The sequence below is a fragment of the Trichomonas vaginalis genome, chromosome V, assembly GCF_026262505.1.
Source record: "Trichomonas vaginalis G3 chromosome V, whole genome shotgun sequence".
NCBI lineage: Eukaryota > Parabasalia > Trichomonadida > Trichomonadidae > Trichomonas > Trichomonas vaginalis.
The window spans coordinates 22,181,670-22,194,259 of NC_067207.1; the positions used below are offsets into that span (position 1 = coordinate 22,181,670).

Sequence of the window (12,590 nt, forward strand, 5' to 3'; positions counted from 1 at the left end):
TTGCAATATGGATGCATTTCGCCATGGAAAAATTTGAGATGAATTAACACATTTCAGTAACAATATCTTATTCACTTAAATTCCAACTAAATGAGTGATATATTTGTGTTTAAACAAGTAAGAAGTTCCATTTTTATTTATTAATTGAAACTCAATTAATATAGAATAGATCGTTGTATGGTAGATAATGATGAACTCTATTAAACACAGTATTGACTAATTTCATATAATTAAGTGATATCATGCAATTAATCATCAGTTTTGAAGCCATTCAGATTAAAATCGTGTCATTTATACAAAATCGTTCAAGAGATAAATCACTGTAAGCTATGTTATGCTATTTTATCATGTAAATTCTGATTTGTAATTTGAGCAGGCGTAATTATAATTTCAAAATTTTTTTTATTATCCAAAAAAAATGAGTTATGATGATATTTTTGTCCAATATTATTATCAAATAACTCATGGTTGCGAGTCTGTCAACTGCAAGAATCCATATTGCATGTCATGCTCTTCTTTTCATCATCCAGAAAATCCAACATTATTAGCAGTCAATTTAGCCGAAAATCATTTCAGCAAAGATAACTTATGCAGCTCCTTATCATATTTAATCACCGAACCTCGTATTATGCTGCCATTAGCACGTGCACAAGGCTTTTTCAACCAATATATCACTGACCAAAAGATTTCAGATGAAAATGCTCAAGGATTAGAATCAGTTCTTTCAGACGATAAAGCGTTTCCATACATATTTTTATCAGATGATTCAGAATTAGAACAAGATGATTTACTTATTAGCGATTCATTAATCGTTTCATTTATCAAGATGCATCAAAGGCAGCCGAACTATTTCATCGAATACGAATCCAAATTCACTCCAGTTTTGAAGAAAATTCTTCTTGATAAATCCGACACATTAAGGAATGTTCGTGCTCACATCATGCTCTTTTTATTCCCAGAACTTATTTCCAACAGTATCGCCGACATTTCTCGTTCAATTGCCGAGTTTTCTACAGAAAAATTAAATGTCTTCATAGAATCCATGATTCGCATTCCAAACATGTTCAAACACATGGTCGAACTTACAAAATCCGCTTTGGACATCGCCTGCGACCAAAAAGTGAAGCCTCATTCGGCCATATTACATTCCTTGACATCTTTCATTGAAATCCTTGCCTACGTCAATTCCCAGTTACCTATGCAGCTTACACAGTCCAAGTTCTTCTCAGAAAAGCTATGTTCCATCATATCCCCTGAAATGGAATTTCAACTCATCAAAGATGGCAATTTCTCATATCTCAGTACACCATCTGTCCTTACACACATATTCCGTGCAAACTTGATCTCAAAAGAAACCGCTTTCATGAACTTTTTGAATAATAACCGTAAACGAACAATTTCAATCAGAAGATCACATGTTCTTGAAGATGCACTTAACAGTTTCTCCAAACTATCACAGCACGAGCTCCATGAACAGATATCCATCCAATTTGAAGGCGAAAAAGGTGTCGATGACGGTGGTGTTTTTAAAGAATTAGTTTATATTTTGACGAACGAATTAATCAAGCCCGATTTGAAGTTGTTCCAAGAAACAAAAACAGGATATTGGTTTGTCCCTGGCGGTGACCAGAAGCTCCTCAAATTGTTCGGTATCATTGTTGGTTTGGCCATTACAAATCAATTGATTTTACCTGTCAGATTTCCAAAGATTTTCTATAAGAAATTCGCTAGAACACAGGTAACAATCAATGATTTCGAACAATACGATCCTTCAATTGCTCAGTCCTTCAAAATGCTAAGAAACATCGCGAAAAGCGGCGGCGATGTAAAAGATGCAGAAATTAATTTCGTTTTTACAAAAAGTGACAAAGGAGAAGTTGAATTAAAAGAAGGTGGCAGCAACATTGTTGTTGACAATGATTCTGTTGAAGAGTACATCAGATTGTACATTGATTATGTTGCTAATAAGAGCATTGAAAAGGAATTTGAAGCTTTCTTTAGTGGTTATAATGATGTGTGCGACATTCCAATTGTTTCTTTGCTTTCTAGCCGTGATTTGGAACTTTGCGTGTCAGGAGAAGAGACATACAACTGGATTGAGTTACAGCAATCTGCTGGCTACAATGGTTACGATAAATCTTCTAAATCTGTCCAGTATTTGTGGGAAATTTTCATGAAAATGGACGAAACAAAGAAGAAAGCTTTCTTGAGATTTGTGACTGGTTCTGACCGCGCTCCAATGGGCGGATTGAAGAAAGTAATCATTTATATCCATTATTCAGGGGATACAAATCTACTACCAACAGCACACACATGCAAATCAATTCTCGTGCTTCCTGACTACCAAGATAAAGAGAAATTAGAAAAAGCTATGAACATTTGCATCGAAAATGCTGAGGGTCTATTTTTGATTTAATAAAAATTGATATTGATATCAATTTTTTGTTATAGAATGAACTCTTACCACTTTCATGAACTCAATTCTCTGAAATGGTCCGGAGAAACATGAAAGATTGTCATATATTTCAATGATTAGCTCAATTATAAAATAGTGAAGTACTTTTTAGATTTAATATTTAATGAGTTTTTTTTTTCAGCCCGAAACTAATGAAGAGAAATTTATTTTTATATGCTACGCCATTTTCTTGACGTCTGGAATCAACCTCATCCTTGAGCCAATACATTGAATTTGACACTTGAGTGTCAAAAAAATTCTCATTTTAGATGGGGGCGATACCCAAAACTACCCGATTTGCCATTTTTTGAGGGGAAATAACTTTTTTAGCAACAAATGTGTGACATTATAAAGTCCTAGTTTTATCTCTAATTTGTAATGAAAAATAGAATTGCAAAAGATTATAGACAATCAGTCCAGCTTTTCGATGTGATTTATGAGATTATTATATATATTGCTAATAAGGAATAAAGTTAACTGCTTAAAATCGAATTTTGAGCATGGTTTATTTTTGAAATTATTTGATCATTGAATTTTCGGCGATTTAAATGGATCAATCCGCAATATAATATAACTCAAATTGATAAATGCTATTAGTTTAAAAACGATTAAAAATTGCAACCGAAAATGGTCAAAAGTAAGTCACGAAAATATGAAATTTAGATAGCTAATTTGATTTAATTAAAGACGACGAAAAAAATATTTTTAGTCTTATATATAAGATTCATTAGCGAAATTCGTCATTTCTCTTACAAGAGAAAGTGAAACATTTTATCAATTGATTGAACATATTCGATTAGAGTTTTGCAGCAAACAAATAATTGATGAAATTCAAAATTTAACTAACGAAAATAACTATAATATCATCATCAACTCATTCCATGATTCATTATTGCGATCAAGACCTACAAAATATAATTATCCTCGTTACAATATTCAAAACGAATATTTACAAAATGTTTCTGAGATAAAGAAATCAAATGATTTCTCAAATATTTATAAATTCTTAGATGAAATATCAGAAAAAGATAATCGAATTATGATGCCAATTGCATTAAATGAACTTGCAGACACAAAAGATTCAAGTGGTTATTACATTATTCATAAAGCTGCTAAAGATGGAAATCTCAGACTTGTTCGATGCTTTGCTGAATATAATTATAATATCGAAATAAAGAGCAATGGTGATTATCAATGCACTCCGCTTATTTTTGCATCAAGAGAAGATCGTCTTGGAGTTGTTAAATATCTTATCTCTATTGGAGCGAATAAAGAGGCAAAGGATAAAGATGGATGGACTTCACTCATTTGGGCATCAATAAATGGTCGTCTTGAAGTCGTTAAATATCTTATCTCTGTTGGAGCCAATAAAGAAGCAAAAGATAATGAAGGAAAAACTGTATTCGACCGTGGAAATAATGATATAAAAAATTATCTATCTTCTTTATGATTAAAGATATAAACCAGTTATAGTTTATCGCTTGAATAAAATACTCAAAATAATTCTTCGTTTAATGATATTAGTTAGATGTATTTCTGATCCATAAACTCTTTAAATTGGCTATATTTTGTTAAGCTAAAACATTAACTTCTTAAATATAGTTCGATCCAGATAGGTGAACGTTTTTGCATGACTTCTTTGGCCAATTGGTCATTCATGGCTTTGAGACCTTCGATTTGTTTTGTTAGTGCGGCAATGACAAATTCTGATGTGATCAAGTTTTTTTTTTGTAAATTTTTTTTGTAATGCGAGTTTTTAAACCACCAAATATTTATGGCATTACAGGAAATGAGAAGGAGGACTGCTGTACTACCCTTCATTATCGAAATGTTCAATGCTTAACTGACAATGAAGGTCAAATTTGTGGTACTTTTCCACAATTTCCACAAACATTTACTTTACGAGAACTATTCAATAATATTGTTGATATGTATCATGATCGCCCGCTTATAGGTACAAAACCAACAGATGATCGAGAAGATTACGAATGGATGACTTATGGTGACTTCGATTCTCTCGTTAAAAAGCTTTCAGCTTCATTAATTCAAAGAAATTTTAACGAAACTACGATTACAGGAGTTTTTATTGAAAATTCTGAATGGTTTGCTGTTGTTCAATGGGCTTTAGCATATATTGGATCGATTTTCTTCCCTATTGATGTTGATTTTCCACTCCCTATTACATATAGTATCATAGAAACCTATAAATGCTCAGTTGTATTTTGTACTGCTTATACTTTCCAGAAATTATTCGATTTACTATTACAAGAACAACCAGATACTCTTAAAGAGATCATTGTTGCCTGCGATGAACAAGAATTTTCTCAATTACAATCAGATTTTCAAAGTGAACTGAATTCCATCGGTTCAATCCCAATCATTCCGATTTATACACTATTTATGTCTAAGGTTAAAGACTTATCTAATCTTCCTGCTCAATACGCAAACTCAACTTGCGTTTATAACGTTACATCAGGTCGTGGTGGCAGAATTACAGCATGCATCCTGACGCACTCCAATCTCATTGCTGCTGCAGCTGGTCTAGCTTCTTGTGGCTATGATTTTTCGACTGCAATTTACTATTCAAGCATTTCAATGGTCAAACCAGTCGAAAGAGCAGTTGAACTTGCAATTATGGCTAGTGGTGGTTGCATAGGATTTAGCCATTCCCCTGCTGTTGAAGCATTATCTCAAATTCGACCTACATTAGCAGCATTTACACCACAAACTTTGAACGATGTTGCAGAATCATTAATATTAAGTGCTCATAAGTCGAATGCCTTCAAAAGATTCTTCCTTGATTTCGGATTTTCAATTATTGCACAATGTCTTGAAAGCGGAAGCGAAGTTCCATGGTCATTACGCGAATTGATTGTCAGACCATTCCAAGAAAAGGCTGGTGGCCGACTACGAACAGTAATTTCTACCGGAGATTATTTAGAACCGAGTACTTTGCATTTAGTAAGGGTTATGCTATCAGTACCTGTCATACAGATATATGGATGTGCAGAAACCGCGGGAGTTATCTCTGTTTCGAGTTTGACGGATTCTGATTGCATGAGCATCGGAGCTCCAACGCTTTGCTGCGAAGTAAAACTCAAAGACTTCAATGATGCAAACTATATCGTCAGCAGAATGGATCCAGGACAAATCTTTGTCAGAGGTCCAAATGTTTTTGCAGGATACTTCAGAAATTCATCGCTTACTGCTGAAAGGCTTAAGGATGGATGGTTTGCAACCGGAGACTTAGGAAAAATGAGGACAAATGGAACTCTTGAAATTGTTGAGCCAATTGCTGATTGGAGAAGAAGAAAGCAAAGGAAGTAATTGTTTTCTGTAAAAATTTTATGTTTGTTTGCTTTATAATATATCAGAACACTTTTTTATTGAAAATTATTATTTGTTTCATTAAATAAATTATATGTAATGGTCAGAAGATACTCAAATCTAGGAAATTATGCGTAACCATCATGCTAATGAGGATTGAAAGCTATGAAATTTCAAATTTCGATAAGACAATAGACTTTGTATTAACGATTGTATGATAATTGTTACTTCCTGAATTAGCAAAATCTTCCGAATTTTGTTATAGTTTGATATTGTATTTGCCAACAAAATTTATGAGTAAAAATTTCATTTAAATAATAAAAAAAATCCGATGTTTATGGAATTTACTGTGGATGTGGTGCTTGTGGTGGTGGAACTCCGCCATTTGCTTGACGCCATTCGCAAAATGCTTGATACTTCATAGCATTTACGCGTTTCTTCTTGAATGTATTTTCCCAAGCCTTGAACTGAACAAATTCATCGACGGAAATTTCAACTTCCTGTCCAGCTGGATCTTTATCTTTCTTATCCTTCTTATCTTTCTTGTCCTTCTTATCCTTTTTGTCTTTCTTATCTTTCTTATCCTTCTTGTCTTTCTTTTCTTGTTTCTTACGAAGCTTCTCTTCTTTCTTGCGAAGTTTTTCTTCTTGCTTCTTTAGCTTCTTCTCGTTGTACTTAAGACGTTCTTCTTCCGGAAGGCTGTTAATGTACTGCTCACGCTGCTTGAGAACCTTATTCTTCTCTTCCTCAGCATGTTGAAGTCTTGCCTTTTTCTGTTCTGGAGTTTCGCCATCAACTGGCATGAAAAGCCTCCAATCAACTTGTGGATAAACTGGAGCACCTGGTGGTGGCATTTGGGCAGGAGCTGTCTGATTCATTCCAGAAAGTGAAGTGAAAAAAAGCTATCACTTCAACATAAAAATTCGTTAGTGTGAAGTTCAGAAAAAATCTATTAACTAGTCAAATTTTCACCGTCAAATCTTAAAACTTTTGTTTTAAATGTTGAGTAAAATATAATGACAAAATTTTTGATAAAAAATTTTGAAAGGAAAAAACTTTTATTGTTTCACAAAAAAACAGCTTTTGAGCTTGTTTGCTTAAGGAGAACAATCTTTCATTGACACATGCATTTGAATTATCTGTGACATTGCCACTAATCATCAATTTCCGGTGAAATTTCAATGGGTAGTCAATAACATATCACTGGTGTAAACTTCAGAAAACATAATACTTTTGAATTGATTCCTAAACGTGCATGAGATTTACATAAGCATGGCATGAATAACGAATGTTAATGCAAAGAACCTGCTGGCCATTAATAGGAAATGCAGGCTAATGAAGCAAATTTCATTAAATTTACACATTTGAAATAAAATTCGATAATTGTTTCTTATCCATTCCTAACAATTGAGGCAACGGTAGCTATATTATGGGGATGTTATTTTATATGTTTGTATCTTTATTTTGTTTAAAAACAAATGAATATATACTTATCTTTAAAATGTTTAGCAAAATGGGCATTTTTGGATTTGCATAGAGATAAAAATAGTCCATCAATAGGAAATTCTATATAATAAAATTTCCAATTAAAATCAATTTTGCTGTGAACTTAAATCTTATACCCATACTTTACCCAAATAAACCTACTTTAAGAATTAGTTGCAAACTTAGCTAAGTGAGTCAAATTGTAATTAACAAATTCAACAATTGAGGAAAATACTCAATATCTATCATCCATTATTGGATAAAGGTTTATGAGTTAGCACATACATCACTAATTTATAGAATTAGGATTGATCCCTATATCCGGCCAAGTTCCAAATTTCAAATTTGTCACTTTTTGACGGTTTTGGCTCTAACTTTGATGTCTGCTAAAGCTGCTGCAGCTGCTCAAACACTCGCAAAGGGTCAAAAGAAGGAAGTCACAAAGACACGCAATTTCACAAAATTCGGCAAGAATGCTGCTCAGGTTGTTCCAAGACGCCCAGCATTCGAACATAAGGCCGTCAAGCCAGTTTCTCTTAAGCGCAATGACTACAAGATCATCCGTGGCCCAGTTACATCCGATAAGTCTACAGTCAAGATCGAAAATGAGAACACAATGACTTTCTGGGTTGATATCAAGGCCACAAAGACAGAAATTGCTGCTGCTTTCAACCGCCTTTACAAGGTCAAGCCAGTCAAGGTTTGCACAGTCATTACATCCAAGTTTATTAAGAAGGCTTACATCCGTCTTCCAGCTAATGTTGAGGCTATGAACATTGCTACAGAAATTGGCTTCGCATAAAGATAAAGCTTTTAGATTATTTATTACTAAGAGAAATAATTCTTTCTTTTTAAAAAAAAAAAATTAAAATATCTTAAGAAATATTATGTCTTTCTATTTCCAATGACATGATTAATAATAAATACACTTTACTTGAATATAGAAATCATTTTATTTATTAGTTAGATGTCAAAAGTTGCATCTCTTTTTGGAGGCAAACGAGCTGAAAGAAAAAAGATCGAAGATTTCAATAAACCTGTTACAGAAGTTATCAATCTTGATGATAAGCAAGAAAATTCTAAGGAATTAATTTTTTCAAATGTTCACAAGGAAACTAAGCCACCAGAAAATAAACCAAAGTACATATTTCAGGCAATTGATAAAGCTGCTGAACGTAAATACATTCAAAACTGCTTAAAAGATAAAAGATTAGAAAGAGAAATCGCAGACTGGGAAGCAAAGAACGGTCCAGCACTTAAATTCGACACAATACAAGGAAATTCAAATATTCCTGAAGAAAATGGAGAAATTTTAGAAGAAGGAAAAGAAGAGACCAAAACAGAAACAGCTGAAAATTCTAAATGGCCATCAGAAGCAGAGTTTGATGAAATGCGAGAACGTTATATGAAACGACTTCAAGAAGATGAAATATTAAAATTTCATGGAGGTAAAAAGGCTCAAACTGAGCTCCTTTACTATCCTGAAATATGCGGAATTCCTGTAATACAGTGATATCTTTCAGATTTCATATCCAATTTGTAACTTGTAAATATATTTATTTCTGTTTGTATCAATGCTAAAAAAAGTCATATATTAGAGTAGCATATGCTTCCCCAATAATTAATATTATATACAAAACACATCTATTGAAAATGCATTATTATCAAACAAAAGATAATGAATCTTTGCTGATCTACAACCCTTTTGATCAAGTTGTTACATATATGATATATTCATGATAGCTTTAAATTAATTTATTATCATTAATCTAGATCTCATTTATTCACAAAAAATCATAATTTTATGTTCTGATAGAAGTCATATATTTTCTTACATCACTTGTTGCAACATCCCATGCAGTTCTTCCTTGATTATTCTTTGCTTCTTTATCAGCTCCAACTGCGATAAGAAACTTAACAACTTTAAGTTGGCCATTTTCTAATTCTTTTAACAGTGGAGTATTGTCATTGTTATCCTTTGCTTCTCTATCAGCTTCAACAGTAATAAGATATTTAACAACTTCAAGATGACCTCCAAATGATGCCATAATGAGTGGAGTATAACCATTATTATCCATTTCTCCTATATTATCTTCAACTGATATCATATATTGAATCAATATGATCTTCTATCACATCCGCTTTCAATGAGAGATTTAACAATATCGACATTTCCTTTTTTACATGCCACATGAAGTACCTTTCTTTTATTGCTAAGTAAATATTTTCTGATAATCTCTGATTTCCAAAGTCCTTGCTTGCATTCATCTGAAATAAATTTATGATTTCATTGAGATGAAAGTTCATCAAAAAGTCATATATGAGTTTGAATTCATTTGATATCGCAAGTTTTGTAATTTTTGATTGAAGCTCTCTTTCATAATGCTGCATCCCTGCACCCATTAAATAGTAAATAATGTTTTGAGACTTCGTATACAATGAGTCCTTTTCTCAGGCTAGAAATGGTGACCCCACACTTTGTCAGAGATTTGAATACATTTCAGATGTGGAGAGATCATACCCTCAAAAATTGATAACTCGATAACGACATAATCCGGAAATGTGAATTCTAGAATTTATCGATTGTTTTGTAAACTATTCAAAGTTGCGAAATAATTTTTCTTGATGGATCAAAAAGCTCATACGGAAGAACTAATTAGCAAGTATAAAGATTACATTGCTACTATCGATGCATTGTATAAGCTCAAAACAAGAAATGAAGATGAAATTGACCAACTTTTCAAAATGATAAAAACAAATTTGTTTGATACCAATCTATCCACACCAAAAATGATTATTCAACAAATAGCTGGTATAACAAGTTGTTGTTGTCATTATTTTAAGTCGTATTGGACATTATTTAAAAAGATTTATGAGGAATATCATCCAACACCATCTATCACTCTTTCTCCTGTTTTTGATTATTTTGTTTACAAAGAATATGGTATTGTTTTTGATGAAAGAAGTAAAATGATGTTCGAAGAGTTTGAATCTAACAAATATTCATTGGATGTACATGAAGAAAACACAATTTATTGGGCAATTATGAACGATGATGTGAAATCATTGACAGCATTTACAGATGCAAAATCTTTTGACAAGAACCAAAAATTTTACAGTTATATGTATCCGGATCCAATTAATGGTTTATCTTTACTTGAAGTTTGTTGTATTCATTCTTCAATAGAATGTTTTAAGTTTTTAACAACAAAATTTGAAGCACAAGTTACAAGTAAATGTCTGCAATATGCATTTATAAGTGGAAGCCAAGAAATTTTAAACGAATGCTTGAAATCGCAAAAGCCAAATGCTGAGTGCATGTTATTTGCAATTTATTCTCATAACATGGATTTCGTTAATCTCTTGATAAAAGAATATGGAATTCAAATTGATTTGGAAAGTTGCGGAACAATGCTTAATCTTCAAGCATTATTAGCTTACTATGAACAAACTAATGATATATTCAAATGTTTTGTATATTCTGCTTACTTTAATATTCCTTCTCTTTGTGAATATTTTCTTTCTTTGGGTGCAAAAATTGATTCGAAAAATAATGATCATACTGCTCTTCACGCTGCTACTTCAAATAATCTCAAAGAAATTGTAGAATTTCTTATTTCTAAAGGTGCAAACATCAATGAAGAAGATGGAACATGTCTTCATACTGCAGCTTGGTTTAATAGTAATGATGTAGCTGAAGTTCTTATTTCGCATGGAGTTGATGTATAAATTCAAAAAACAGTAGACAAGAAACCAGTTTACATATTGCAGCAAATTACAATTGCAAAGAAGTAATTGAAGTTCTTATTTCTCATGGAGCAGAAGTCAATGCAAGAGATAAATATGACCATACTCCATTAGATATTTGTGTCCAGAGCAATAATAAAATAGCAGCAGAAGTTCTTATTTCTAATGGTGCTGAAATAAATGCAAGTGAGAAATATCAATCTCCTCTTGACATTTCAGCAATGAATAATAGTTTTGATGTTGCAGAACTTCTTCTCTCTCACGGAGCAAGGATAAATCAAAGTCAATATGGAGAAAATGCTCTTCATATTTCAGCTGCCAATAATAGTAAAGAAGTGGCAGAACTTTTGCTTTCTCATGGTGTTGATATCAATGCCAAATATATAGCAGAGACAGCTATTCACATTGCAGCTAAGAAAAACCATCCAGAAATGATAGAAATACTTCTTTCTCACAAAGCAAATATTAGTTCTAAAGATGATCGTGGAAGAATGCCTCTTCATTATGCAGCAGAAAACAATTGTAAAGAAGCTTTGGAATGTCTTATTTCTAATGGAGCTAAAGTTAATCAAAAAGATAATTATGGAAAAACAGCACTAGATCTCGCTCATGAAAAAGGTAATAAAGAAATTGAAGAAATTCTTATGGCTCCTCCAGAAAAAAAGTCAAAAAAGAAATGTGAAATTGCATAACTTTAAACAAATCATAACTATTATTCACCAATGCATCATAAATATTACATTTTTGATGATTTTTATCTCATTAAAATGATTTTTTCAAAAAATTAGAATATATAAATTTTTTATTTTATAAATAAAAGCTCTATAACAAGTTAATATTATCATTTGTTACATGGATAATGTAAATAACAAGAATGAATTATTTCTTGTAGATATATTTTTTGGATTTATTTCTTTCGAAAAATGTAAAATCTGTGTAAAATTTTGGATTTCTCATACAAAATCGTGGAGGAAATTCGAAGAAAACAACAAAAAATACATAAAAATAATAAAAATCAGAAAGTGAGATCAATTTCGTGTTTGGAAGTTTCATTCTAAGACTACTTGAGATTCTTTGTATCGAATAAACTTTAGCTAAAATAGGGAAAAAATATATATTGAAATTTTGTATTGAATTTAATGTAATCGATTTGATTTTGATATATTTATAACGCCCAATATAACAAACCAATCAAAACAAGTGTTAATATGACACAAATTAAAATTAATGGTCCATTTGAAGATTGCGTAAGTTTCTCCATTGCTTCAATATTTTTCTTGATTTTATCTTGAACAGTATCCATCTTATTATCTACATCTAAAAGCATTTTATTTTGATTTTCTAATTCGTCGCCAATCATGATTGTAATCTGCTTAACTTCTCCAGTTTGCTGAACAATCATGTTTAGATTAGCTTCCTGCTGTTCTCTTTGCATTTGCAGGCGCTGAAATTCTTCATCCATTTTGAAAAAAAAAATTGAAAATAATCGTAAGAAAATGGAATGATGCAAGAGAGTATTCATAGGATATTATAACCATTGTTATTCTTGAGTTTAGGGATTCTGTGATAAGTAGTT

The 12,590-nt window shown here is 31.9% G+C and overlaps 10 protein-coding genes across 10 annotated transcripts; 7 read left to right on the forward strand and 3 right to left on the reverse strand.

Moving 5' to 3' along the window:
* Positions 1-412: 412 nt before the first annotated feature.
* On the forward strand, positions 413-3,259 carry TVAGG3_0382150 (ubiquitin-protein transferase protein; the record flags this gene model as incomplete). Its single annotated transcript, XM_001583126.1, has 1 exon — positions 419-2,416. One exon carries the CDS (start codon positions 419-421, stop codon positions 2,414-2,416), a length of 1,998 nt encoding a protein of 665 aa, XP_001583176.1.
* Positions 3,260-3,417: 158 nt separating this feature from the next.
* Positions 3,418-3,946, forward strand: TVAGG3_0382160 (protein ubiquitination; the record flags this gene model as incomplete). Its single annotated transcript, XM_001583125.1, has 1 exon — positions 3,495-3,905. The coding sequence occupies one exon, from the start codon at positions 3,495-3,497 to the stop codon at positions 3,903-3,905; it is 411 nt and encodes a 136-aa protein (XP_001583175.1).
* Positions 3,947-4,198: 252 nt separating this feature from the next.
* On the forward strand, positions 4,199-5,782 carry TVAGG3_0382170 (decanoate-CoA ligase protein; the record flags this gene model as incomplete). The annotated part of the gene is made up of 1 exon (XM_001583124.2): positions 4,202-5,782. The coding sequence occupies one exon, from the start codon at positions 4,202-4,204 to the stop codon at positions 5,780-5,782; it is 1,581 nt and encodes a 526-aa protein (XP_001583174.1).
* A 317-nt stretch (positions 5,783-6,099) lies between these two features.
* On the reverse strand, positions 6,100-6,660 carry TVAGG3_0382180 (uncharacterized protein; the record flags this gene model as incomplete). The annotated part of the gene is made up of 1 exon (XM_001583123.1): positions 6,127-6,660. The coding sequence occupies one exon, from the start codon at positions 6,658-6,660 to the stop codon at positions 6,127-6,129; it is 534 nt and encodes a 177-aa protein (XP_001583173.1).
* Positions 6,661-7,639: 979 nt separating this feature from the next.
* On the forward strand, positions 7,640-8,120 carry TVAGG3_0382190 (rRNA binding; the record flags this gene model as incomplete). The annotated part of the gene is made up of 1 exon (XM_001583122.2): positions 7,647-8,069. The coding sequence occupies one exon, from the start codon at positions 7,647-7,649 to the stop codon at positions 8,067-8,069; it is 423 nt and encodes a 140-aa protein (XP_001583172.1).
* Positions 8,121-8,234: 114 nt separating this feature from the next.
* TVAGG3_0382200 (uncharacterized protein) lies at positions 8,235-8,866 on the forward strand (the record flags this gene model as incomplete). Its single annotated transcript, XM_001583121.2, has 1 exon — positions 8,235-8,780. One exon carries the CDS (start codon positions 8,235-8,237, stop codon positions 8,778-8,780), a length of 546 nt encoding a protein of 181 aa, XP_001583171.1.
* A 203-nt stretch (positions 8,867-9,069) lies between these two features.
* Positions 9,070-9,375, reverse strand: TVAGG3_0382210 (protein ubiquitination; the record flags this gene model as incomplete). The annotated part of the gene is made up of 1 exon (XM_001583120.1): positions 9,070-9,375. The coding sequence occupies one exon, from the start codon at positions 9,373-9,375 to the stop codon at positions 9,070-9,072; it is 306 nt and encodes a 101-aa protein (XP_001583170.1).
* A 517-nt stretch (positions 9,376-9,892) lies between these two features.
* Positions 9,893-10,996, forward strand: TVAGG3_0382220 (protein of unknown function (DUF3447); the record flags this gene model as incomplete). The annotated part of the gene is made up of 1 exon (XM_001583119.1): positions 9,893-10,996. The coding sequence occupies one exon, from the start codon at positions 9,893-9,895 to the stop codon at positions 10,994-10,996; it is 1,104 nt and encodes a 367-aa protein (XP_001583169.1).
* Positions 10,997-11,235: 239 nt separating this feature from the next.
* On the forward strand, positions 11,236-11,706 carry TVAGG3_0382230 (the record flags this gene model as incomplete). Its single annotated transcript, XM_001583118.1, has 1 exon — positions 11,236-11,706. One exon carries the CDS (start codon positions 11,236-11,238, stop codon positions 11,704-11,706), a length of 471 nt encoding a protein of 156 aa, XP_001583168.1.
* Positions 11,707-11,840: 134 nt separating this feature from the next.
* Positions 11,841-12,479, reverse strand: TVAGG3_0382240 (SNARE fusion complex family; the record flags this gene model as incomplete). Its single annotated transcript, XM_001583117.1, has 1 exon — positions 12,180-12,476. One exon carries the CDS (start codon positions 12,474-12,476, stop codon positions 12,180-12,182), a length of 297 nt encoding a protein of 98 aa, XP_001583167.1.
* Between the last annotated feature and the right edge of the window lie 111 nt (positions 12,480-12,590).